This window comes from Anguilla rostrata, chromosome 6, assembly GCF_018555375.3.
Source record: "Anguilla rostrata isolate EN2019 chromosome 6, ASM1855537v3, whole genome shotgun sequence".
Classification (NCBI taxonomy): domain Eukaryota; kingdom Metazoa; phylum Chordata; class Actinopteri; order Anguilliformes; family Anguillidae; genus Anguilla; species Anguilla rostrata.
The window spans coordinates 21,911,568-21,939,299 of record NC_057938.1 but is presented as its reverse complement, the minus strand read 5'-3'; the positions used below and the strand labels follow the sequence as shown (position 1 = coordinate 21,939,299).

Here is a 27,732-nt window from a genome sequence, read left to right as displayed (position 1 = left end):
AAAGATTAGAGAGCCGTAGCATCTTAAAACTTTACCATTGTATCCTTATGACCATTACAACCTAATGGGGTTTTGTATCAAAATTTTTGTAGCACTTTGTCACAAATTTTCCGTTGTTACCACTTCTAAACATGCGGAAAAAACACCCAAATTAAGTGTTGAATATTTTCAGCCACTGATGTGTACATAAATGGCAGACCACTCAAAATAAAGCCATACAATAAGCAATTTACTCTAAACCGAGATTAATATTATACATCTGGAATGGCATGTCTATCTTAAAAGCTGTAGGCTAGGAGTACTATGCAAAAACCTAGGCAGAAAGAAAAGAAGTTTGCAGTTGGCAACGGTAGCAATGTTGTGAAAGCATTTTGAAAATCGTAACACCTAGCACACAGACACGCTCCCTTCCTGCTTTTCCACACACCTAATCGTGAACGCGCATAATTTTTAGTTTTGACTCCCTGGGAAAGGGAAAAAATTATCTCATGGCTGAAACGTTGTCCCACGCGAAGTTATTATTAGTACTATATATGAGATGGGGACTACTGTATATGAGAGGGGAGATACTTTCCCGGGGAAAATTTATGGGTGAGAAATTATGCACGCACTCCTTCATTTTAAAATAGCCCCGTATTATGCGCATGTGTATTTATTGTAATCTAGGAGGCTGCACACCAATTTTTTTGTGAATTTAAATCACCTTTTCTAGTAGAAGAAGCATTTTAAGGATTAAAAAAAAATCCAATGTGTCATACTTTATGGGTCCTTGAGGTATATTTGTTTGCAGTGAGCCAGGGAATCTGTGGGGAAAAGAATTTTGACAATAGGCTAAACGGTTCAAAATTCATAGCTGAAAACAATCTTCTTCCTATAGTGCCACCATCACCAATCTTGGCGGGCGGGAATGGGAACCTACCTTTTGCTGTGCAAACACTTTTAAGGCAGAAATAATATTTTTAGAAATCTGAACAAAAACAATAGGGTTCCAACACTTTGTGCTTGTACCCCTAAAAACCTGAACAAAAGCAATAGGGTTCGAGCACCTGTGGTGCTTGGCCCCCTAATAAAAATAAGAATGAGAATAATAAGTATGTAAGACCACACTAATAATGTATGAGCATGTTATTTGGCAGTATAAACATGAAGAGTAAAAGAGTGGTGCAAATACTTACAATTTAGTGAGAAACATGCTTGTGCTTCACTTGTGATTTTTGTCATTCTGGGTGTAAGGGAGGCAACTGCAGCGATCAGGCTCTTTTCCTGCCATAGTTTGTTTCTTTGGTTTCACGCAAATTAATGGATCTGAAGGGTAGTAGCTGTTCCAAAGCTTTCATTCCCAGCTCACCGTCTTCCTTCTTCACACACATCAGAAACTGTACCAGAGTGGATCTCTCAAACGTCTGTAGGTCATGACACATCCAAGAGTTTTTACTGAAGACTGACAAGAAGCTTGCTTGTCTTGCTTTCAGACAAGAGATTTGGGTTTCTCTCCCAGTCCAGCTGTGCTGCAGATTTCTCTTCAGTATCAGGGCAGTAAAAATTAAAACCACAAGTCAAGTTGGCCGATTGTGCCTCTATTATTGACTTCACTAGAGCCCTCTCCATGTCCTCATTGGAGAGGAAACCGACCTTAGGAAAGCAGGGGAAATATCCTTCTGCACATGCCCATTTTGCAGCCCTACTTTATTGAGAAAACCACCCACCTTGTCATATAGGTTCAGAATGTTTGTGTCCTTGCCGTGCAGAGACACATTCAGTGCGTTTAGTCTGCTGAACAGGGCCTATATCTGCAAGATAGGTTAGCTCTGCTAGCCAGTACACGTCCTGAAACACGATGACAAGGGAAGATTCAAGGTCTGACAGAAAGGTGTGCACTTCAGGATGTAATTAAAAACAGCCTGCTGAGAGTTTGCCCTCGGGAAAGCCAGTGCAATTCTGTGTGTACTAACAGTTGTGTGTCCTGAGCTCCTGTGTTTTCTCAAAGGCTATGAACACAGCTGCGCATTAAATGGCCTTGACTTAATTATGTTAATTACCTTGACAGCGTCATTCGAAACTTAATTTAACACAGGACTGATTTTGTTGGATGCCAGTGCTTCCTTGTGTGTGATGCAGTGATTCCACTGCACATCAGAGTTCTTCTCTCTAACTGGCACTACCAGCCCTTTGACATGACCTGTCATCGCTGTGGCAGGATTTCCAGTTCAGACTGTTGTCACGGAAGAATGCATTAACAATATTTACAATATCCTCTCCAGTTGTTTTTCCCTCCAAACTCTTGCAGAAAGCATATGTTCACAAATGTCATCAGTATTGCCCTATCTTACAAAAGCAATAAGCACTGCCTGTCCAGTGACATCAGTTGACTCATCAAGCTGGAGTGAAAATGATTTGCCGAGTTTTCCCTCTACTTGACCAACAATGTCTGTGCCCGTCATATCTATTGTGCGGCTGTCATTTGACAAAAACACTCAAGCGCTTTGACGGATGTTGTGGAGGCCTTTCGCATCACTTTTTGGTATGATCATTCTGATGTCTGAAAGTCTTCTCTTAAAAAAAAAACTCTGGTGGCTTACCGGCATTACACTGATGTTTTGTGCCAAGATTTCTTTGGAGGTGGGCTTGGTTCATGTGACTGCTGGCTAATTTCTCCTCGCAAAAAAAATTACAATGAGGGTTGGTCTTTGCTTTCATTTTCGCAGATTATTCTTCTTTCTCCTTGTTTTCAGTTTTACTCTTCAACCAATTATCCATTTTCTTTTGTTTGGCTTTCGGAATGGTACAGAGACTCTCAGGGTGAAAAAAAGATGGACCGAAGTCTCCTTGTTTTTCACTGGCGGTTTACATTGGCGTGAAAGTGATATGCTCATTGCTTTTTGAAATAATAAAGGATATACTGAAAATATGTAGCATAGAAAATATTTATCAAAGTTGTATGTTGGTATCCAGGTTTAACTGATTTTAATTACATGGGATTATTTTAGAGTTGTTCATATCCAAAAAAAAAACAAGAACATTTTTTGAGAAGTAGCCCAAAGTACCACTAGGGGTACACGTAACCCTCATTTGAGAAACACTACGCTAGGCTGTCGGCCGTGGTAGTTGCCAGTCAGCCAGCATTTAGCAAATCTGCGCAATAACTGCACATCGCTGGCAGTTAATAATTTAACCCCTTCAGTTTAGCTCTTCAATAGTTTACTCCCTTGTAATTTCTTGTAATAAAACAAGAATTTTTAAAATAAAGTTTCTGTTTTAGTATTCAAATGGATCTGCAAACCCTGCTACTCTCTGATGTGTTTGCCCAGGTCCTTATTGTATCCAGTGTGTGGAGGCCTCCCGCAGCGTGTCTCACCAACCCGACCAAATCGAGCCCCTAGGAGCCTCTGCTCTCTGATTCAGCTAAGGGTGAGTTTCAGCTGTTCCAGCATGCAGGCCGGTAAGAAGGCGGAGACGGGGTCCGCGGTGGCGGAGCCCGAAAACAGCGAGGGCCGGAAGGTGTCCGGCAAGCGCAGAGGAGAACCCGTGGAAGGGGACGGCGGAAAGCGCGCGAAAGCCATGCCTCAGAAGGAGGGCTGGTTGGCGGAGAAGATCGCAGAGGAACGGAGGTCGGCTCGCTGCGTCAAGTTCAACGAGAGGCGCGTTCGCTTTTTGTCCCAGGCCCAGAAGATCAATGAGGGGGCGGAGGGGGTGCTGTACTGGATGTACCGGGACCAAAGGGTGCAAGGTAATATATGTCGAATTACAAACGCGTAGAGTGCCATGTGTGTCTGGAAGTACTGCGTGCTTACCCATTTTCTTTACCCACTTCACTGCTCTGGTCTGAATGCAAAAGAAAGTTAAATTTCATATCATGGGACACACTGACCTGTGTAGTTTAAAGTAATGCTTTCCTTCAGAGAAATGTACAGCACACACTTAACAATGTAAGCTTCAGCTGCTCAGTTATGCTAATTGTATGAAATGCATTTGTTTCTCTTTCTACTTTTATTGCATATACATTTCTACGAACTAACCCAGGGTTGGGACTTGTTTATCGGAAATTGCATACTGTGTGTTTACATAAGTAGACACAAAGCTTAATATTAGTGAGGACAAAGAGTCTGTGATCCTAGTTATTTCTGTTGGAAACTCTCAAAAGTGGCAAACTTGGTTGGCGTATGGACTATCTCTGGTGTGGCTGAGGTGAAGTATCTTCTAAAGAACACACTTGCATTGTCCCACGTGTGATTCAAGCCACCAACTCTCAGACCCTGTCCGGAGTTCTAAATGTTGTACCTCATAATGTCCTGTATATGCCTGCAATTCTCTGAGAACCTGAATCTCTGTCTGAGGACCAGGCCCTTGTCTGAAGACTCTGTCCACCTCCTGCAGATAACTGGGCCCTGATCTACGCCCAGAACCTCGCCCTGGAGGCACAGCTGCCCCTGCACGTGTGTTTCTTCCTGGAGCTAGAGGGCCCAGGCGCCACTCTCCGCGAATACAGCTTCCTGCTGAAGGGACTCGAGGAGGTCGCCGAGGTAGAGCCGATCGGTTCCTCATTACGCCGTTTCACTCCATGTGCAATCGACTGCCTGCAGCAGGGGTGTCAAACTCCTGCCATGGGGGGCCAGGGTGTCCACAGTTTCACTCAGCAGCCCATTTAGACTGAAGGTGTGTGGATTGTTTAGCGAATCGATGTCGTAATTGAAACATCAGGTTGAGTTCTGAAACGGGCCAAGAAAGCAGCAGCCAATGAGGCCGTCCAGCACTAGTGTCTGACACTCCTACTTTAAAGAGTGATGAAACTTTGTCATTTCTGATTGAAAGCATATTTGTAAAGACAGATATGCATTTTTTACACAGAATGAATGCTGGTGTGCATATAGACAAACCAAGAGCAAACTTGTTTAAGCGTCCGCCAGGGCACAGGGAGATTGGTTTTGAGCATTATATGCTTACATAGATGATGTCCTCATCGAAAGAGCTTCATTTTTTTCACCATCGTCTTAATAATTCAGGCTATTTGCTGAATCGTCCTGGCAAATGGTGAGAAGCGAGTGGGAAGCGGTGGCACCTAGCTGCTGGTCTGAGCCCACAGCATTGCGGTCACTTCTTTACATTGTGCTGCCGCTGACTGGCCCCTCTTCCTCAGGAGTGCGGTGCCCTCGGGGTGCAGTTCCACCTGCTGCGCGGCTCGGCTGGGGTGATGCTGCCCAGCTTCGTCAAGGAATGGGGCCTGGGGGCCGTGGTGACCGACTTCTCCCCCCTCAGGACCCCTCTGCAGTGGGCGGAGGACGTGAAGGAGGGACTCCCGCCTGATGTCCCCTTTGTACAGGTCTGTCCGCGCTGGACCTCTCTAGTCAGGCCTTTCTGTATACCCCGGCATTCTGTTTTGTCCTTATATTCTCCCTTTGCTGGGCTTGTTCCTAAAGGCCAGTTCAGATCAATGATTTGCAACGAGACGGGATGCAACTTGCAAAATTCCAAGAGGTCTGATTGTAAACGTTCTAGAACTGCACTTGGCGATTTGACAAGGTGGGCCTTTTGAGACCCCAAGGAAACGGCTTCAGACGCTCTGCATCTAACCAGTTCACACCGCTGCAATTTTCTCTGCAATATTCTAAAACCGTTTTGTCTCGTTGCGAATCATTGATCTGAAATGACGTTAACAGACACAAGGTCAAAGTTTCCAAAACTGGAGGACGACAGCCAGGAATAGTGCAAAGCAAAAACTTAAATGAATAAACAATAGGTAACCGATGTAGTACTACACTGGTGAAGACAGAGATACTTTATAGAACCTGCACTGGTGAAGACAGAGAAACTTTATAGAACCATTAACATAACAGACTGACAACACACTGAACTTACCTTTAGCTGTAACTTAAATTGTACAAAATGGAAAACAAAACTGTTTCCAGCACTAACTAGGGACAAAGTTTTAGTATTATTTAAAAAAAAAAAAATTTTATTCACTCTGTGACTCCGCTGCCAGGTGGATGCCCACAATGTTGTGCCCTGCTGGGTTGCCTCAGACAAGCAAGAATACGCTGCCAGGACCATCCGGGGCAAGATCACGAAGCTGCTGCCCGAGTTCCTCACACAGTTCCCTCTGGTGGACAAGCACCCACATTGCGCCGCAAGGCTTGCAAAGGTAGGGATTCAACGGGGATTACCGGCCATTTCTAAAAACAGCATATTAAACTGTTAAGCGGGAGAGGGATATGGGCACAGACCAGTGGGAGGCTATACTAAGACGCTATACTATACTAAAACAATCTTTCAAATTGTGTGAGATATGAAGTTATACCGTTGAAGGCTTTGTTTAGATTGTGTATTCATGTTGTTTCGAGAAAATGAGCCACAATGTTTCAGACCTCTGTTGGCGTGTTTGTGGTGGAGCGGTACCCTCATTGCATTGCCCAGTGGTAAGAAGATTCTGGGGTGACACAGCAGATATTTTACATAAAATATTAGGTGTAAATTTCCCACTATGCCCTATTGTGTGCCTGCTATGAAGTAAAGTTGATGGAATGGAATTAAGGACAGTGTAACATTTGCTATGACTGGCATTTCTGCCTGAACATGCCTTATACAAGGATGATTTCTTGTTGAGACTGATGTGTGTTTGATTAAATGGTGTTCACACCCTGACTTACTTCCTCTGGGGGTTTGGGACACCTAGCGAGCGAAGGCATTGTTTGCTGGGTGTCAGCCAATGTGATAAAATGAAGTGGTTTATACATGTATTGATCGTGTACATACTGTACTTGTGGTACGTTACTGTCCTCTAAAGCCCCTGTCTCTGGGTTTTAAAATCTGTTGAGGTATTTTGCTATAATTTCCAGCCCTTCACCCCCACCCCCCATCTTCCTTTCTCTTCTTTTGGGGGTGGGGAGAGGGGGGGTGGTTGTGCCTATGGGTACATATATGTGTATGTATGTAGCTGTATGTGGGTTGGTGGAGTTTTGCATAGGTGTGCGTATTTGTAATGTGTTTCATAACTTTTTAATGATTATTTTATTGCAAAAAATCAAAGCAGCAGATCCCTGTCGGGCACTGTAGGCCCAGATGTCTGCCAGAGACCCAGCTGTATAAGTTGCAGTCCCTGGGTAGTATGATAGCGAGGATTTGTGTGTATGTGTACATGCACATATATGTGTTTGCCAGTGTACGCACTTGTGCAAATGCGCACTCGTGTACACACACACACACACACACACACATGCATGTGAGTATGTGACCAGTCAAGCAATCCTCTTGAGGTAACCTTTCACACTCTCCCTAAATATGCTGAATTTCAATATTCTGTCAGAAGAACATCTTTATATAATTCCTATTGCTGTATCTGGAATATTCCATTCTTGGTGCAGTTAAACAATGAGTATTCAGGAAATAAACTTTTCTGATATGGTGCTTGGTGCTAGTAACTAACTCGTTGTTCATTTAGGTACAGCAAAAAGTTCCAATATCAGGGTTTGAAATCTGGATGAACCATTTTCATAAATGTTGATTACACTATTGCATGAGAAGTTCATACTGAAAATAATTTTAAGTATTTCCTAGATTTTCAACTTAAAGGTAAATTTGACGCACATAACAGAGGGTTAAGCTGAATATTATTTTTTTGTTGGGACTTGAGCAATATTAGAAGCTCCAGTGCAATTGCAGTGTTTTTAAGAGTCGCTTGGCCTGATCTCCTCTCCTCCTCCCCCCACCCCTCCAGCCGGTGGACTGGGCGCAGACCCTGTCCAGCCTGGAGCTGGACCGCAGCGTTGGGGAGGTGGAGTGGGCGCGGCCCGGGACGGCCGCCGGGACGGCCATGCTGGAGTCCTTCATCGACGAGCGCCTGCGCCTCTACGCCCCCCTGCGCAACAACCCCAACTCCGAGGCCCTCAGCCAGCTCTCCCCCTGGGTCCACTTCGGTCAGTTCACCCGCCTTTGCGCGCGTTGGCCAATGGGAAGGTCGTTTTGGCTGTCTCCACGGTGACCGTAGTGTAGTGAAGTCTGAGGCTAACTCCTGTTTTTATTTCTGGTTCTGTGTGTTTTCATTTTTTGTCTAAGTGCGTTTCTGTATTTATAGTTTGTATAAGGGTGTCTGCAGAATCCCACTTGTACTTCTTTGAGTGGTCTTTGGAATTTCAAAACAGAAGCAGCTACAGTGCATTGAAAAAGTGTTACATTTTACTATGCCACAAAAATAATTTTTGAATGCATTTTCAGAATGCATTTATTAGGGATTTATTTTTATTTAAGGTGTAGAATAAATAAATAAGATAACATAGCCAGAAAATGTGAAGGGCAAAAGTATTCACCTCCCTTGTTTCGAAAGGGATAGACTACTTCAGGGGCAAAAAAGGGTTAACTTTTTATTCTAACCCGACCTCAGCTGAACTTGTTGATCTCCTGGCGACCCTTCTGCTAGCTTCAGGAGGATAGAGCCATAGGCACGTGACTCCTATTCACAAGACGACCAATCTTGCTTCCTTTCACACTACAGACCCACCACCAATCACATACTTTAGAGGAGAATTGCGAGGTCTGCATTTTCTGGGTTTGCGCATCTGCAGGTGCCTGGCCTGACCAGGAGTGGCCGCTAGAGATCAACAAAACTTCCCTGGCTTGCAACCTATCATTTCCCGGTGAGGCTGGGCCCAGTTGTTGTCCCACCCATCCAAACCTCGCAGTGAGACAGCTGGAACATCGCAGGCTCACGCTGTGCTTTCAGACGGAGCATCTTTACAGCGTGAGCAACGCTGAGGCTCATTTCCACATTTTTTTTAACATATAATGACCAGATCTCATGTTGAGGCTGATGCAATGGATGTGGAGCAGTATTTGTGGGCGAATGTTGCATATTTATTAACAAAGCTGATATCAGGTCCTTTCAATATACTTCAATTGGAGTTTTGGCACAGGTTGGATAAAAAGTCAAGCATACTGTCAAACTGTGGTCCTCTCCCTTCAGAGTCATGGGGGTAAATACTTTTTGCAATTTACATTTTCTGGTTACATACGTATTATAAAATAACTTAAATGATTTAATGTCGTTTAATCAATCCGAGTTCTAGCTGCGATAGAATAGAGGATTTTTAAAATACATCTTAAATAAAAACTAATTTCAAAAAATGCATTTTGAAATCTTTCCATGGCACAGTAAATTAAAAAAAATTCAGAGGTGAGGACTTTCGCAATCCACTGTATTTCAAAGTCAAACATTTAGTCTGCACAGGCTAGTAATTAATTTTGCGACAACTGTCTTTACAGAGAAAAATATAATTGATTCCAAAACAATTTTTTTTCTGACACAAGAAAATGGAGTCCATCAGTCATCCTTATCAGTTCTGTCAAGTCTTTTTGTTGTGTCATATCACTACTGAACCAATGGCTGATCTTTTTACTTAAAATCTGAATCGAACACAATTACATTTCGCTGATTCTTAAAATTAATCTCATGCAACAAAGGGGTTATTGTTATTGATGTATATTTACCTACACTTGCCGTGGAAACATTGCATTAAATACCTGTTTGTTCATCCTGTGTAGAGTATGTTTGGTCCTGGAAAAGATGCGGTTGCTGTTGGTTTGTGATGACACACCGACACGTGCATTTGATTTTCATTTCCCTGAATGACTGGCAGCTTTTGATACATTGCGTCATGACATTTAGCGGCTGTTGGGGGCCATTTTGCTTGCATTGATTCCAGAACCGTGTTCCATTTTTTAGGCCACCTCTCAGCCCAGCGGGTGGTCCTGCAGGTGCAGCGTAGCGGGGCAAGCAGGGCGCAGTCGGTGCCGGCCTTCGTGGAGGAGATGGTGGTGCGCAGGGAGCTCGCCGACAACTTTTGCTACTACAACAAGAAGTACGACCAGGTGGAGGGTGAGTGAATGGGAGAGTCGTCACGATTGGACTATAGTCTTAGGGGACCATTCATGGAGGACCACAGTAAGGTCTCACTTTGGACGCTCAAGATGGGCATCCAGTATTAGAGGCATGTGATGGGGACTAAGGTTATTTTTGAAAAAGAGCACTGAAAGTAAAACAAAAACTAGCCAATAAAAACATTTGTCATTAAAAAAAAAAAATCATTTCGGTTTAAAATTAAACATGCAAAAGAGGATAAAAGGCAAGCGACCTGCTTTTCAGGCTTCTGGGTAGTTGCAGCCAGTAATTGGTACCTGTGTTGCTTTGCTGCCTTGTGCTTATCATCACTCTAACCCTTTTGAAAAAACGTGATCAGACATTGGTAGATATGAAACCAAGCCCAGTGTTGTTTACAAATGCTGTAAAACCAAATTTCCAAGTGTCTAAATTAAAAAAAAAAAAACATACATTTTCCCCTGGAAACTGAAACTAATAAGTGAAACTGAAGATAAAATTTAAACTAAGTAATATAAAAATAAAGGTCATGGATTTCCAAAGCTAAAATGATGTAAATCCCCCAAACAAACCAGAGAGTGCAATACTAAACTCGTGGAGATGAAATGGTAGTATAATAGAGAAAATAATATAGAAATTAAATGAATACAAGAGACCTTAACTATATTGGGCACATTTTATCATAAATCATGTATTTGTCAACAACTTAACACAGTTTATCCATCTATGGTTAGTGAAGGACAGCTGCCTTAATACAGTGTTATGATATAATCCTCCTGGAACTCTGTGTTGGAAATAGTTTAGTAAATTTATGCAGAATTTGTTACAAGTATTGAATGTATTCCAGAGTGTATTTAATGTCCTAAAATGAGTGTTGGCCTTACTAACTTAACTGTATTCTTATTACATCCCTGAATAGCAATTTTCATAATTTTTAAAAATAATGTTTCCATCTTAGGACTAGATTTGGCTGTCACCCTTAATAGCACTGGCCTATGTTTTTCAGTATTTTTGTTTATGGACCTGCATCCTGTCGTTTCCTAGAAATTCAGCTTAATATTGACTCTTGAAAAATGTACATTGTGAAGAGTTGTGTTTATAAATGCTATAAAAAAGGACTGATTTATAGTTGCATTTGAGAACGTTCTGAAATGAAGATGATTGGTCGTTTTGTCTGCGCAGGTGCGTATGATTGGGCACGGAAGACACTGCAGGATCACGCCGGGGACCCCCGCCCATATGTTTACACCCGCGAGGAGCTGGAGAAAGCCCAGACTAATGACAATCTCTGGAACGCTGCCCAGGTATAGGCATCTGGAACTAATGGACTTATGCTTCTTAGGTTCAACTACCATGCACAGACTTACACATATACACACGCCTACGTACGCTTATAAGCGTGTGCTTACGGGGAAAATAAATTCAGTAGGTTTTATATAATTAAAAATATAATTAAACACTCTGAAAATTACTCCCCGGGAAAGTGTCTGTCTGAAATCACCAGAAAGACACCAAGTCAATAGCTTTTAAAAGTCTGAAACAAGATGCATATAAATAGCATGCTAGCCCAAGCTCTCTCTCGCTCGCGCACACACATACATACTCACACACACGCACACACACACACATACACACATGCACACACACACACCCTTGACATCTCAGAAGCCTTACTCATAGTCTGTACTAGGGCTCTCATTTCTGGGTCCTATGAGCTTACTTCCTGAACCAAGGAGATAAAATAATTACTGATATTAGGTGGTGTACTGCATGGTTTGAGCAAATACAGTGCCTGATTTCCTCTATTATTGCATACCTGTCACACTGAATGGTTTCAGATTCAGATTTAGACAAAATGTGACATTAAACAAAGGGAACCTGAGTAAAAACACAAAACACATTTTTTAAATTATTTCATTTTTTTAATGCAAAAAGTTATCAAACAGCCAGATCACCTGTGTGAAAAAGTAATTGCCCCCCCCTTAGTTCATGTCTTTCCTACAAGTCTTTGGACAAGAACTAGAAGAAACTGCACGCTTTCAGCTGTTTCTCTCCTGTCTCAGTACCAGATGGTTACAGAGGGCAAGATGCATGGGTTCATGCGGATGTACTGGGCCAAGAAAATACTGGAGTGGACCTCCTCACCAGAGGAGGCGCTGTCCATTGCCATCTACCTGAATGATCGCTATGAGCTGGATGGGCGGGACCCCAATGGATACGTAGGTAAGCAAGGGTGAAAAAAAAGGAGGTGAGTTATGGGTGGCAGGGGGCTATACAACCAAACCAATTTTAGAGAATTTTACACCTGCAGATCAAATGCTCCTAGAAAGGTATGACTTGACCATGACATTGTGCACAACTGTGTCTTAATAGCACAATAAAAACGCCATTATATCCCATGCAAGAATGGTGATGGTGTTGAAGCAATGAAACATTCTAAACGAATTCCTTCTAGCCAGATTGAAAGTTTAGAGGAGGTCAACCCTTCCACGCAAAAAGATAAGGTCGATCTAATAGCCACACAGCTACAAGAAAGAGGGCGGGCTCAGTCGGGCAAAATAGTACAGCTTTGGCCCTAATCAGATTCCACATTTGAAAAATTGATCCAAGCAAAGTGGTGGTGGATCCTTATACAGTCCCATCGATTGGTTGTGCAACTTTCCATTACTTGGAAATTATCATACTGATGTGGAAAACCCAGAACGGTTGTTTACTTCTTGCGTTTCAAGTATAGGTATAGCCATCGCATTTTGTCCTTTGTTCTGCCGTTAAAAGTTTTGTGTTGTTGGTTCGAAATACTACTAGTAACTCCAGGAAATGCATGTTTGTTGGGACACTTTGTTGACTGGTTTCAACTTTATTGCTTAGAGCTTCATTATTTTGCATTATTTTGGTGGTTCCATTGTCATGTTTAAAGCGCACACCTTATTTTCTTTGATGGGCTGTAATTAAACAGGACTTTTAATTATGAAATGTTTTATTGCGAAATTTAATTGAATTTGGGAAATTGCTTGGTGTGAGAACATGGAGGAGATAAGTATGTTCCGGAAGGAAAATGGCCTTCTAGATTCTGTCTAAATTCTCCCTTTGTTTCTCCTTCTCACTGTGTGCAGGATGCATGTGGTCCATTTGTGGAATCCATGACCAGGGCTGGAAGGAGAGGCCAATATTTGGGAAGGTGCGCTACATGAACTACGCCGGCTGCACTCGCAAGTTTGACGTGGCACAGTTTGAGAAGCAGTACTGTCCTAAAAGGCTGTGACCGTGTCGGTGGAGAATCGCTACAGCCGTCTGTCCACATTCAGATAATCTCGGAGCTACCTGCGTCACTGCGGTGCTGCGCCGTGATGCTCGTTTGATTGGTCCACTGCTGTGTCTTTTCCATTTCCTGTTTTGTTTCAGTTTTAAAAAGGTCAAACTGCCAATAATACGTATAGCTACAGTGGTATGTACTAATGAAATGAGGTCACTTCCAGCTCGAGAAAACGTGAACTGACTCAAAGGAGTATAGCTGAGCTAATTTTTTCTAGGCTGTGACAGACCTTTGGGGCAGACTGATGCTCAAAATAAAGACTGAGCAACCCCCCACCCACACCCAAAAAAATTGCAATGTAAACTAGTGTCAACTCTTAATGTTAATTAGTGGCCTCATTGCGACACTGCCGCTCTGTGCAATAATAATAGGTCTTTATAATGTAAGTCTAGATGATAATTCAATTCTCAATACCAGCTGTTTCTGTAATGCACTACAGATCCCATGGCATAAAAACATCTGCAGTGCGCTCGGTTTTTATCATGGTAGACCTCTTTCATTAAAAAGATTTTTGAAGCAATTTCACATTGAGAACTAAATTTAACAAACTAAATGCAAAACCATGCTGAGGATACTTCTGAGAAAATCTGGATGGGGCAGTGAAGCTAGATGAGCGAAATGTTTCCGGTGCTTCATGCCATAGCCAGCCGTTATTCTCCTTCCGCGCTTTAGTTTTTTCCATTTTTGTCAAGCCGAGAGCATCGGCTTAGAGCATCTGCTTTGCGTGGTGAGACCTGAGAGGAACCACAAGAAACCAAAGTCTCTCACCGCAGGAGAAAGTTTTTTCGTGTCAAGCTACCCATTAGTTGAACGTTTATCACTCGTTTGTGCGTTATTTTCCCCTTTGTAGAAAAAAGTTAGAACTAGAAGTGGAAATCTGTCATGGAAATGCCTGCTATCTGATGACTCAGCCTTTCTTGAACTCCCCCTCCCTGGTAAATAAGCAAACGTCATGCATTGAAGAAGGATACAATATTTATTTGTACTCGTTTTTATGAATAAATATAATAAAACAACGTGTTACAGTAATACTTATCGTCATTTAAGGCAGTGATACATTGCATAATACCCAGCTAATTTATTACTGCATTGAGCAGGTTGAGCAGTGCTGTAACAGACTACCCGACAACACGAAAGAAATCAACATAAGCTAGGCTTCACCATCGTATATTTAAACCTGCAGGTCATTCAGTATGTAATAGCGCTGTAATACGGAGTTTGAGACTGCTTTCAAAACTAATGTTAGTGTACACTAACATTAGTTTTGAAAGCAGTCTCAAACTCCGGGCATTACACCCGAATAAAGAAAGGCTTTAATTCCATATATCTAAGCTTGAAAGCTATTTCATTATTGCTAGCTAATGGTAGGCCTACTTACCGATCCATCACGTGTCTGTTCTGCGACCACTAGGAGATGAATGTCACACTAGCAACAACAGGGAGGGAGGGAGAGAAGGCACTGCACCATGCACTAGCTTTTTAGCAAAGCTACATTTTTTGTAGATAGTTGGTGAAGTCCTCCTCAGGAAAATTTGCAGTACAATTATTAACTTCATTTTTTGGAAGAGAAAAAAGCATATTGGTTTTCCTGTGTCCAGTGAAGGCACGATGCTTAGGCATTTTCAACTTAGCTTGCCTGCGGTGGTAAGAGTGGTAAGAGCATCATTGACATGTTACAAGGAAGAAAGGATGTTAGAAAGGATTTCACACGTTTTAGTGACATACATTGTATCCGGTTAAATCCGGCTATTGAACACTTGATGTTTAGCCAAGAGGGAAAACAAGCCAATTTCAGGCCTGGCTTTTCTACATTTTTTTTCATTAATCATTTTAAAACAAAAATTTCTCGGTCATTTGTGAAAGAAAAAAAAAACATTAAAACAACACATTAACAAAGAATTCGGATTTCAGCTTTCTGGACCTTTTAGTCAACGTAGTAATACATTCTCTCTACTCAAGAGGGCACTGTAACTATGAAGAAAGAGATTTACTTGTGGCATGTTTTAGCTGTATTTGGTTGTAACATTGGCCTGAGCGTTTTACTGTAAGGTTGAACTCAATGTGTGTGCTGCTCTCAGTGGCTGTACATTCATGTGAGCACTCCTAATCAAAGCATTGCACCCTTTTGCCAACATCTGCCAGCATGCTGAGGGTGTAAATTAGGGTGCCTCCTTGTCCACCCTGCCAGTGTTCAGTTACACAATGTGCAATGTTTCTTCAGCAATGTGTCAAAAATTGAGTGGGGGAGAAAAATGAAGGGAGACTTTAAAAAGCAAGGGTCTGAGTGCACAAAGCTTCTCTGAGCCAAGGAAGCCTTTTTTTTTTCTTGTAAAATTTGTCCAGAAAAGGAGCTGGATCATCTTGAAAGAACCATTGGGCCAGCTGTACAGTGTCAATTTTATAACTCTGTTTCTCTGATGATGGATAGTGTTGAGCCTGAGCGTGCACAGGTGACCCTTATATGGAGATAAATGAGGGTGACAGCCGTGCAGGGAACCCCGATGGGGTGAAGTGCACTGCACTGGCCGCACTGAGCTTGGTGTTAGTGTTCAGCTCCACGGTGTTCGGGTTCCTCGCCATTCGGCCCGGCTCTGCGGACGTCATTCTATGGCAGTTTCCGATGTTGGTGGCCTGCGCTACTGCCCCCTTGCTGGGTGCGCTGCGGGCCCTGTTCTGTGTGGCCCCTGGAAGAAGGTGATGGTGGAGTACTCCACGCTGTCCTGGGGCTGTGGTGGTGGAGAGCTCCTCCTGTCTCCTTCCTTCCCCCCAGGCCTTCTGTGAAAATCCAGAACATTGTATTCTACAGAGCTGGATCCCTCCTGCTCTACCTGCCAGAGTGAAATTAAGGTAAGTCATACTACATACTGACCCTGTGGGGTAATTATTCATCTGCATTTGGCCCAAACCTAGCTACTTAGGAGCAGTGAGCAGGCACAGTGCAGTGCAACTCCAGTTCTGAGGCCAGTGCCTTGGTCTAGGGCAATGGCAGGAGTCTACCTAACCTGACATACAGTCGTTTCATATAATAATAATAATAATAATTATTATTATTATAACAGTCTTCATCAACATGATTAGCAAGACCATTCAGGGGTGGCCAACCCTTGTCCCAAAGAGCTGCAGGGTAGCTGGTGTATGAAGCGAGTCTCCTTTGTAATAACAATGTAATAATGAATAAAATACTCTGTGGCCACCCCAGTCATAATTACTATATTAAGCCATTCAATAATATGCTGTACAATAATACGCCATTCAAACAAGCTGCTCAGAAGTCTGGTGCAGAGGTGTTTTATCCCATAAATGTAATTATAGTTCCATCATAAGAACTTATTTCTTATAACAGAACGCATTTACAGTTTTTTTAGGAAATATATTGTATATAAGTGCTTAATGTATAATAGTAAGCATATGTCATAATCTCATACAACACCAATACATATAATACATTTGCAATATAATTACTGTGTATTTGCCATATATTTTCCAAAATGAAAGGCACCACCTGTTATTTTTCATGATTTTATGTTCTCTAAAAATGAAATTTATGCACTTCCTCATTTGTGTGCTTGTGATGTGGGATCACTCTTGCTCATGATGCTGTGATTCTCAGTAAAGCCTGTAAACGAGGAAGACTTCCTGGAAGAAGGAAATTAAGACTAGCTCTCACCTGACACTTGGCACCGGTGCCCTGCGTACATTGCTCTTGGTGTGGAAGCTGACAATCTGGAGAGAGTGACACTAGTTAGCGATTTAGACTCAGTGATCCTCTCAGCAGCATGACCTCCATTGCATTTGAATGTGTAACATCCCACAGACAGATGGGTGGGTGCGCTGTGCAAGAGCAGATGTAGGTGTATTATGTTACTTGGCTTTTCAATATCTGCATTATTACTATTAAGACCCATTGCCCAAGCCAGTCAAACAGCTTGTGAGTTTGGCTCCACGTGAAAATTAGCTGTGAAAGGAAATAATGATACTTGTAGTTAGAACTCCATTTTTACACTTTCTCGCATTGTCTTCGCAAATTTAAAACGGCCAATCACGTAGGCTACATCCGGGCACGTGCTGTGATCCCCCATGCTGATGCGGGAGTGTACACCAGCACACGCACTCCTCCGGAGCACGTGATGTTGCCAGTGGCTGCTGATTTTTGCAGGAGAGACATGACACGACTAATAAATTCAAAATAATGAACAATTTTCCAGTATTATATTTGAACACACCTAGAAGAAACTATGGTAACGGTCTGACGACCACAGAGGTCAATAAATAACCATTGATATATGTAAATTTGAATCAAATACACACCAAAATGTTATGGCTAACATGAAAAGCCTGTCCCCATTTACAGCCATCACTATAATGTTTTTGCCTGGAAGCCACTGTTCCTGGTTATGAGTCTTGTGGTCAAAGTGTTAACAGTCAGCTGTGGATCTGAGCGCTCACATTTGCCACTTGGTAGTGGTTTTTGTGAACAAGTAGTTTCTGTGAAAAAACAAATATATGCTAATTTGACTTTGCCGGGAACATCTTGCGAGGCGGCTGCGCCAAATGAAACCCTAAACCACTGTCTGAGTCACGGGAAGACACTTGCGCAGCCTGATCGACTAGCATTTACCGCAGAGCGATGAGACACGGATCGCACCCAAATGAATCCTCCCGAACACCCGGCTGATGCTATTGCCAATTATGCGGGGCTACCAGCCACAGCACAGGCACTGCTGGGATTTGATTCCCCTCGACTCCCCTTAGCCAGATAATCACATAAAATTTGCTGACAAATGCAATTAAGCGAATTCTACTGTATTACACCATCAGTCTAATCTATTACTTGTTGAAAAGATATTTAACAAAAAATACAGGCCTACCAGATTCAGTAAAATAGCAGTCCAGGCTATAGCCAGCTTCTGGTTTGTTAGCTGAATAACTTGCATGTTTCAGTAGGCTCATACTCAGGGGTGTAGCACAAAATTCTGGGCCCTATACATAAGCAGTCTCTGTGGGCCCCCTTCCTCTCTTGATCCATGTCTCTCACACATCATTCCAGGCTTCTCAAGGGCCCTCCCCCCATTCGGGCCGTGGGTAGTCAGTCCCACTTTTCCCCTCACTACGACTCCCCTGCTCATACTGCTTGACTATGACCACTAATGTTGTTAGGGAATCAAGAGGACGATCCCAGACAGGGGGTAAAGAGGAAAGAGACCCAGCAACAAATTTAAGGAATTTGGACAAGCCAAGAAGACTCTGGTTAGCTATAATTCTGAAAGTTTGCATCATTCTTAGAAAAAAATGAAACCATAATGTTACCCTCAACCTTGTCCTCTGTGTTTGTACATCAAGGGGGCAAATTCAGCATGCTTGCAATACAAATGGAGGCTTTATAATGAAATGAAGGGAAATAATCATAACAAAAAATCTAGCTCTAGAGGTAATACAACTAGCATAGTTAACCAGCCAGCTAAGTAGCACCTCCACAAAGGGATGTAGAAGGCGGGAGAAAGAGCAGGTTGGAAAATGAGGGAGACTGGGAGAGGGATAAGATTGGGAGAGGCATTAAGAGTGGAAATAGCAAAATAACTACAGCTAACTATTACAAATCCCTATTGATAAAGCAGATAATGCGATTCTCTATGGCAAAAGAGTGTTTTGCTCAGTCTCAAAGAGCTTGTTTTAGTGGCACCAGAATATGATTATTTGCCTCAAACTATGGACAGAGATATTGAAAATCTTCAAATTAAAAAAAAAAAAAAAAGAAGCATTATAACCATTTTCACTTCATGTTCAGAAACAGAATTAACCCAACCCTGCTTTAAACCACTGTGAAAGAACATGCGTTGTTGGTTTGAGGTCTGTTTCGTGTGGCTCTTCCTGGAACAGTTTTTTTCTCAGCCTCAGCACAGATGATATGCATTTTGGGTCAGTCTGCTATTTGTGACATCCTTCCGTGACTGTTTTTGTCAAGTCTGCCAAAATGGGGGGCTGTAGTGGTTTCTTACCATTCTGTTCTTCCTTTGTACTCCCCCAAGTAACGGCTGTGTGTTGATCAAAATTTGTTGGTGACTGCATACTTAAAGATCATGAAGGATTTGCGTAAGCATATTCACTGTTAGCCCAGACACTGGAGCACCCTGTGTATTTGGGTCAGTGAAGGGAGGATGAGGGGTCTATTTAAAGTGACTGAAATTGAAACGTCCTCATTCCCTTCCCTCAAGAAGTAATTTCAAGAGTGTTTAGACAAATTGCATCTATTAATTGATCTTAACTATATGGTGGCTCTGAAGTGCAAAACACAAAAACAAAAAGAAAACGCAAAAACAAAAACTTTCGGCCCTGAGGTGCAGATTCAGAGCCACCGTATAACTAATCTGCTTATCTCGACTCTCAATAAAAATGAATTTCTAGTAATTAAATTAATATGAAACATTTATTTACACATTGAAAAGGTTAATGAACAAACAAAAAACTTATGTGGGATCTAGCTATGACACATTCTGAAAAACATCTTATAGTCAATAAAGAAACCTCTGTTGCACATTTGATGAGAATTTTCAACGCTATGTCCAAAGGTAGGGAATGAGAGATCAGGCATACTTTTATATATTACCGAACGATCATAGTGTGTTTCTAACTTGCTGCCAATGAAGCTTTCTTTCATCTTCTAATTTACTGGTGATGTTGTGCTAAGCTATACAATAGCAGCTTTCTTAATACCACACACAGTGCAACATTTACTTTACTCCACAGATCTTTTTTTGAACAAATAAATTAATTTGTGTTATTCATGTCCAAATCAAGGTATTTTGATGATTCAAATGAATCATTTCTGCATATCACAAACACGCAACTGCATCTGTTTGCTAGCTTCGTGCATATTCTAAGACAGTCCTCAAGTTTTTGGCCATGATGAAGTGAAACCAATACTTGTGAAACCAATGTTCAAACTGACATTCCATTCCTTGTAGCTTACTATATCCCCTCACTTCAGAAGAAAGAAAATGCTACAGCAGGAGACAGTTAAGAACAAACTTTGTGATACTTCCCATCAAATCATTCTCATAATGGACATGTTTCTTGATCAAGCAAAAATAAATTGAAAGCTACATTTATTGTTGCACTTCCCTTCTAGGTTGTGCCCTTGCTGTGAATGCATGTACAGGAGAAGTGGTCGGAAATTAGTTGTAAATATTTCCATGCCACATTTGGTGATAAAAAAGAAGCAGCATGCTTAACCATTCTATCAAGAGTGCTATAACCCTGGGTGCTGAGAGTCATCGGAAATAAGGTCTCAAAGTTCCACTTCGATGTTCGACTCGTGATAGAACTTATGAGAATGGGAAACCGGAACTTTTGCAATCACTGAACCCTTTGCCATAAACACCTGCACTGAAATTTCAATGGACCTCTAAATAGAATAACCTGCAATGCTAATGTGTACTAAATATGATATTGGTGTGATATATGAACTGTCATATGGCCTGAAAACTGCTGTTGTCCATGACACATTTTCTCCATCATTTGGTTCAGTAGGCAGTGGCAGATTCTAGCTACATTTATTTGGATGATTGATGAGACATTATCAACACTGCACACCAATGTTAAATAATTATTTGAAATTGAAATCTTTCAATGCAAGATTTTAAAATGCTCCACAGAACCCTAAGAATTTTCAATTAAACATGTTACAAACCAAAATTTACATTATGAAAGAATAATTTTGTACTGAATATTACTGAAAAGTAGTTCATTTTAAAATCGCCAGTAATCCACAGATATTTTACTGAATCAAGAAAGTTAAAACTATTTCAAATAATAATTTGACCCCGGTTTGAAAAGTTGACAGTGAGAACTGAACCTCCTTTTATCCTCGTACTCAAACCCCTCCCACCAATCCCCACCCTTGCAACAAACCATACTCACCTGTGCTTTTATTATGCATCAAATATTGCCACCCTAGCAACACAGAGGACAGAATCATCATGATGACCACAATCCCAGTGATGATGTATACAAGGGATCCAGATGAAGTGCGTTCGGAAGGGGCACTCTCTGTGTGATTAGAAGTGGGAGGAGTCACTGGAAGGAAGAATAAGTAAACGTGAGAGATCTGGATCTTTGTCACATTGTGCCAAGACATTGGTAGTCTATCCCTTTACATACAAAACTTCCTTGTAAGAACACATCTCTATCCTTGGCCATCTATTTTTAATAGATAGGTTTTCATTCTGTATTTAAGAATGTGTCTGAGATATCGGTGAATCTACCTGACGAATAAATTAACCTAAGTCTGCTAGTGAAGCGGGTTGCAGATGCAATACCTGTGATGTGCTCTTCAACGTGGACCCTAAGAATTGTTTTCTTGCTTTCAATAAGCTTCACAGCTGGTTCTTTGTAGAACAGAGAGACATAGTACTCTCCTGCATCAGTAGTACTCAGGTTGGAGATCCTCAGGCCATAGAGAATGGGTTCACGGGAAATGAGGCTGAAGTTACGCCTGTTGTCCTCTGGCATTTTGTTAGACTCTTCTATCTTTGCCCAATTCTTATGCAGATTGGCATACGTGAAAGTAAAATTGTTGTTGAGATTTCCTTTAAATGTGAACCGGATAGTGATATTCTTGCCCTCTGTCCCTTCGATTTCTTCAGCCTGGAGGTAATCTATCCAGAAGGAAAGAATGCATTTTGTATTAAAGCTTCAACAGACTGTATGTTAGCATCATGCAGGTAGATTTTATGTCATGAACTGTATGGAAAGCAACGGCAGTTCTAATTGAAATAGTTGTGCCAAAAAACATTACCCACTACCCTGCCCTTAAGTGGAACTCACGTAACATATGTCTGCTTCATGGTATTACAATGGACAAGAATTTATAAATAAATGTGACATGGGATTATTTGGACATTATAACAAATTGATATTACTGTATTACATTGTGGTGATTCTGAGACCACTTACATGGTCATTAATGGAATTTGTTTGGTTTTGCTTGGGAACTGTTTGGCCTTATTCTGGTTTTCTTTATATCAGAAAGATGTGCAGTTTATTAGTAGAGCCCAGCCTTAAAGTACCTAACAGGATTATCCAGTGACATTTCTGAATGTGCAAAATGTCCAAAATTAGTATAAAAATATAAAACAGAGTAGCAGCAAAGCATTCTTCGGCAGATCTTTGTCAGGCAAAATGACTCACCTGCAAATGGTAAATGTTTCCTTTACCCTGTTTTGTGTTCATTGACATCTAGTTATTCATTTCTGTAGTTTTTTTCAATAGTGTGCAAATGATCACATCTACTGTGTAACAGTGCTAGGTGGGTGCTACTATACTAATATACAATTTTTTTCAATAATAAGTGCTCATATATTTTTCTTCCTTTGCATATAGGTTTTTTGAGTGCATCTTATATGTCACTATAGCTCACCATTTGGAACATCCTTTATATCAGACACTTTATATCAACCTTTCCAAATTGCATTCTTTAGCAATAGTACTGAGACATACCCCTTTGACTAATGAGGATAGTATTTACATTTCTCAAAGTCACTGGATTTCATTTAACGCTGGATTTCATTTAAGTTAGAGCTTGATATTGATAAGACATAATCGCTGGTGCTACTTCATGTTTCTCGTGGGTTCGGTTGAATGCTGTGAACCCGTTGGCTGTGGAGCATTGCAAAATCATCAATGTCACATGGTTGTATATTATCATATCAGAAATACTAGATAAATAAATATTTGTATGACAAATTATTAAAATAATTATTTTATAATAATGATAATAATACAAATTTTTAAAATAAAGAAAAATACAAAAATAATAAAGCAATATTTTAGGTTTATATGTTAGCAACTCATGCTAAAGCATGACATGCCTTTCTTCATTTGGTAGGTTATCTTGACCCCATCATTTGGCTGGAGAAGCTTACTTGACTTGGTAGTTCTCTATGGTCTTTATTCTAAGTGGAAAATAAAGCAGCTGTTTTGATTGCCCACATCAAGAAACCAAATGCCCCACCACACCTACAGATAATTTACTCCTCTTAAACCAACCATTTTTATAACTGTGCCTCAGTCTCACTGCTGTTTTTATTCACAAAATTATAGAAATTGAATTGGATGTGCCTTTGTTCGCCATCACCGTGAGTGTGATAATTGCGCCTTGCCCGTGAAATTAAGACCCAACGTTTCCTCCTCCCACTTGTCTGTGTGGGCCTAAATGGGGAAATGCACAGTGACAAGAATGAGGGCCTAATGTCACCTTTTGAGCTAAAGCATATTCTTGTAAGCATTCTTCCTGGCAGAGGGGACGCAGCAACAAGCTGAGCTTACAACACAACAAGGCATTCCAAAATGCGGATGGTAACTAATGTCTGGATGCACTGCAGTGCTCTGTGAATTTTAACCCCATCTCACAATGCTTCCTGTCACATGGTTCCTGTACAGAACTGACATCACACCTGTGGTTAGTCTGACATCACACAGCTTTTCCCCTCATTGTAGACAAACACTAGAGATAGACTGGAACATTTCCAGGTACTGTTCTTCGATTCCCGCAATGAACATACCGTTAGCTCCATAAGGTTTGGGACAAAGACTTTTTATTTTAAATTTTCTTGATTTGGCTCTGTACTCCACTATTTTAGATTTGTAATCAAACAATTGATGTGCGGTAAAGGTTCAGATTCTCAGCTTTTAATAAACCCTAACCCCCCCCCCCATATCAGAGACAACATAATTTCTGGGACAAATGGCCTTCTAATTAGTCAGTTGTGTTAAATTGTTTTCTTTGTTCAGGTATAAGAGAGCTTTCGGTATCTAGTCTGGATTTATAGGCTTTTGATTGCCTCTGCAGTCTGTTACTGGCATTAACATGAGGACCAGAGTTAGGCCAATGAAAATTAAGAAAGCCTCTATGAGGCTGAAAAAAGATACAAAAAGTCTGAGACATAAGCCAAGCCTTAGGCTTACCAAAATCTGTTTGGAACATCATTAAGAAGAAAGAGGGCACCGCTGAACTCAGTAATCGCAAAGGGCCTGGTAGGCTAAGGAAGACACAATTGATGACCAAAGAATTCTCACCATAATGAAGAAAAACACTCAAACAACTGTCCGGCAGATCAGAAATACTCTTCAGGGGCAGACTTAGATGTGTCAGTGACTGCTGTCCAAAAAAATCTTTACTAACAGAACTACAGAGGCTATACTGCAAGATGAAAACCACTAGTTAGCCACAAAAAAAGGATGACCAGGTTAAAGTTTTCTAAGCACCTTTTCCAGAGTTCTGAAAAAAGGTTTTGTGGGCAGATGAGATGAATATTCACTTGTACTGGAGATATGGCAACAGAAAAGTATGTTGGCCAAAAGGAACTGCCCAAGATCCAAAAAAATTGCTTTGGGCGAGAGGCAGAAATGTACTCTGGACAGGCTGCCAGTTCATTGCAGGACACACACACACACCATTCACTCACACACTCATACCTAGGGACAGTTTAAACTCTCCAATCAACCTGTGGGAGGAAACTGGAGTACCCGGAGGTAATCCAACAGAATGTGGTTCATACATTAAATATGTCACAAAAACAGTATGGTGCCCTGAAATGGGGATGATGTATAAAAAGTTCTGTAATCTTCACATGCTTAAAAATAACCTTAAATAAAAGCTGAGAAGGTGCACTTCAAGTGAATTGTTTGATTACAAATCTAAAATGTTGGCCTACAGAGATTAATAAAGAAAAAATATTTTTATTTGTTCCAAACATGGAACTACCTGTATATGGGCGGATGTGGTGTTTCTCACCGTGGTAAATGATAGCATGTGCTGATGTGGAAAAAATGACTGTTAATATTAGTTATTGCTCCATTTAGGTTTGGAAATGGCTATACAAGCAAGATTCTCCGTAAACAGTTTGCTTTCCATTTTCCATGTCCTGAAAAAATAAACTAAACAGTTAAAACAGATTTCATATTCTTGCAATCATGTGGCTAAATAAGTATCACATTATTTAGTGGGTGCGTGTTGTGAAAAAAATTCACATTTCAATTTTTAATGACACTGTCCAGAAAATAGAAATTTTGAGGGAACGCTGCAAAGTAACATTGAATGTGTGTGTGTGTGTGTGTGGGTGCTGTACATGTGTGTAAATGCACAGGTGTGCATTAACCATGATTGGCTGTGCATTGTTAAAAAATATACAAAGCCATAGGTATACGCAAGTTGCAGAAATAAGGTAGAATTTGGAGAATAATACATAATGTAATTAATTACTTGTTTTAAAGAGCTAGACTCACACTTTGTTGGAGTCACAAAAAATTAAGCTCATTGGCTGTTAAAAAAATAATTTGTGTGTGTATGCACTCTAGCAATATGTATAATTTGTAAATAAGTAAATATGAAAAGATATCTGGCTAAATAGTTTCAAACATCACCCTTCAATGGACTCTGTCGGCACCCAAAAACTTACATTGCCGAGGTGCTCAGTAAGACCACTACCACATAAAATAAGAGTTAATATCTCAAAAAATAATAATAAAGCGGCTAATGGTTCTTAAATTGCACAACAGCATAAATGTAGCATAAACATAAAATCTGTGATTCCCTACTACTCAATTACTCTATGACTAACACATCTTGCATCAGCAAAGTCAATCAAAAAAACCTGGAAACTCCTTCTCCCACCTCTTATCTTCTGTAGGTTTCACAATAAAAACTAAACATTTTTAAAAAATCAACAAGGGGTTTGAAAAGGCACTGTTTTCCGAGACTAAACATTAGTTAAGATTCAACATTCCTCTTCGTAGCTGAGCTCAGTAGACATAGGTTGAATTGGTTGTAATTTAAACTGAAATGTATTCTTTGGTATTGGACCCTCTCTGGATTTCACTGAATATACAACATTTTGGGTGTTTTTAGCTCATCCTAGGTTTGACTGAGTTTAACTGAGTCTATTTGTCCACATGGCATGGCAAATTGCACTTCTGTAAAGTATCTGTGACTCAGTAAAGGTGGTGCACGACACATGCTACTTAAAGTAAATATACTTCTCTAATATAATGCTCCAATATACTGTATTTTGACTCAGCTGGACTAAGACAAGGGAGTCTATATGTGAGAGTCAAAACTCAGTAGGACTAAGGCATGGGAGTCTATTTTTGGAATCCATTGCGGGTGTATTACCATGTGGATAGTGTATTAAGATATTTTGGTTCTAGGATGGTAAAGGTTAGCGTACCTGTAGTGGTTTATTATAGTGGTCTATTTGTTATACTTACACTTGCTGATTTGGGAGTGTTTCACTGTTGCTTACATAGCTATAGTAGATGCGCCTATGTCTTTTTTGCAACCTTTTGGTGGTTGCTGTCTGTTTAATATGGATTAGTGCTCATTAGGGTACTTATGTTCTTGTTTGTATAAATTAGTGCACTTATTGCACTTGCTGTCACACTTGGCACTATACCCCGCTCCTCCCTCCCGCCCCCCCACTAGGGAATTTTGGCACATTGATCTGGTCTTTGCACTTGTGTTTGCACGGTAAATTGCTCTGGATAAATGTGTTTGCCAAATGGCAGTAAATAAGGAACCTTATACACAGAAAAAGTCTATGAATATTCATGACTAGCAAGGGGAAAAAAAATCCCCTAAAATATTTCTGTGTCACATTTTCCACAAGTAAAGCACAAGAGCACAACATGACAATGTAAATCTGTGGGTTTATGCAATTTTCCCTCCCCAGCCCACACAGCTACATAATAGTGTATTTCATAATATGCTCTTTTCCATTGGTAAAATGCAGGGAGAATTCACTGCAACGTCTTGAAATGTTGATATGTTAACAATATGTTTCTGACTTTATAGTGCGACATTTACGAAGGCTTAAAATATCTTGTTTAGCTGGGCTCATGGCTTTAATCCAAGCACACTGATACAAGGGACTAAACTGAGGAAAGAGGAACGAGTAAGAGACAGACAAAGTGTGTCAGGAGATCGTTTTGAGACAAACAGCCTGTAAATGCAGATGTTTAAGTACAGCTAGTATAAGATTAATATTCTCTAAGAAACAATAAATACAGAAGTTTAAGGTGTATGTCACCTGGGGGCTATTTAACAAAGTGCAACTGAGAATTTAACTAGCTAACTTGAAGAACAATTTTCAACATTAAATCTTATTGAACAAAACACTTAATTTACATTTACAAATATTTATGAAAGCTAGCCAGCTAACGTCATGAAATACCTCCCAGATTTGTCATTTCAAATGATCGTTCAGGTGTTCGGGGTGATTCAGTCAGCATTTGAAACAACATCAATGAAGTCACCATTTGAAACACCATTTATGTTCTAGTCCAGATATCTTGGTTGTACTACCATTGAGACAAAGAGAATGATCTGTGACTTACCTGTAAAAAAGAACAAGAGTGACAGTAGCATGGACAGCTTGACAGAACGGCCCATGATCCCAGAGGACTGGAACTTTGATGGCTGTTGGTGTTTTCGAGCCCTTTTCTATATTGCTATACAGTCTCTCTCTGTCGTACTCTCGGTGGATTCTACATTATCAAGCAATCT

General features: G+C 40.8%; 2 protein-coding genes across 6 annotated transcripts in view; one reads left to right on the top strand and one right to left on the bottom strand.

Annotated features, from left to right (window-relative positions):
* The window catches only part of cpdp (CPD photolyase), a 14,947-nt gene extending 756 nt beyond the window's left edge, over positions 1–14,191 (top strand). For 2 of the 3 annotated variants that reach the window (XM_064338993.1, XM_064338994.1), the window contains exons 2-10: positions 3,309–3,727; positions 4,375–4,520; positions 5,135–5,317; positions 5,978–6,136; positions 7,709–7,907; positions 9,710–9,862; positions 11,045–11,166; positions 11,926–12,085; positions 12,976–14,191. In XM_064338993.1, coding sequence (XP_064195063.1) covers positions 3,309–3,727; positions 4,375–4,520; positions 5,135–5,317; positions 5,978–6,136; positions 7,709–7,907; positions 9,710–9,862; positions 11,045–11,166; positions 11,926–12,085; positions 12,976–13,124 — 1,690 coding nt within the window. In that variant the 3' untranslated portion in view covers positions 13,125–14,191. The remainder of the gene's footprint in view (positions 1–3,308; positions 3,728–4,374; positions 4,521–5,134; positions 5,318–5,977; positions 6,137–7,708; positions 7,908–9,709; positions 9,863–11,044; positions 11,167–11,925; positions 12,086–12,975) is intronic. The other variant, XM_064338995.1, reaches the window with a different exon arrangement.
* Positions 14,133–27,732, bottom strand: LOC135256819 (uncharacterized). Of its 3 annotated transcripts, none has more exons than XM_064338998.1 (5): positions 27,564–27,732; positions 21,491–21,829; positions 21,093–21,248; positions 16,843–16,898; positions 14,133–16,003 (listed from the first exon to the last, which is right to left on the bottom strand). In XM_064338998.1, exons 1-5 carry the CDS (start codon positions 27,616–27,618, stop codon positions 15,812–15,814), a joined length of 798 nt encoding a protein of 265 aa, XP_064195068.1. In that variant the 5' UTR covers positions 27,619–27,732; the 3' UTR covers positions 14,133–15,811. The 3 variants fall into 3 exon arrangements, with proteins under 3 accessions (XP_064195068.1, XP_064195066.1, XP_064195067.1); XM_064338996.1 differs by having other exon boundaries at positions 14,133–15,950; XM_064338997.1 differs by having other exon boundaries at positions 14,133–15,947.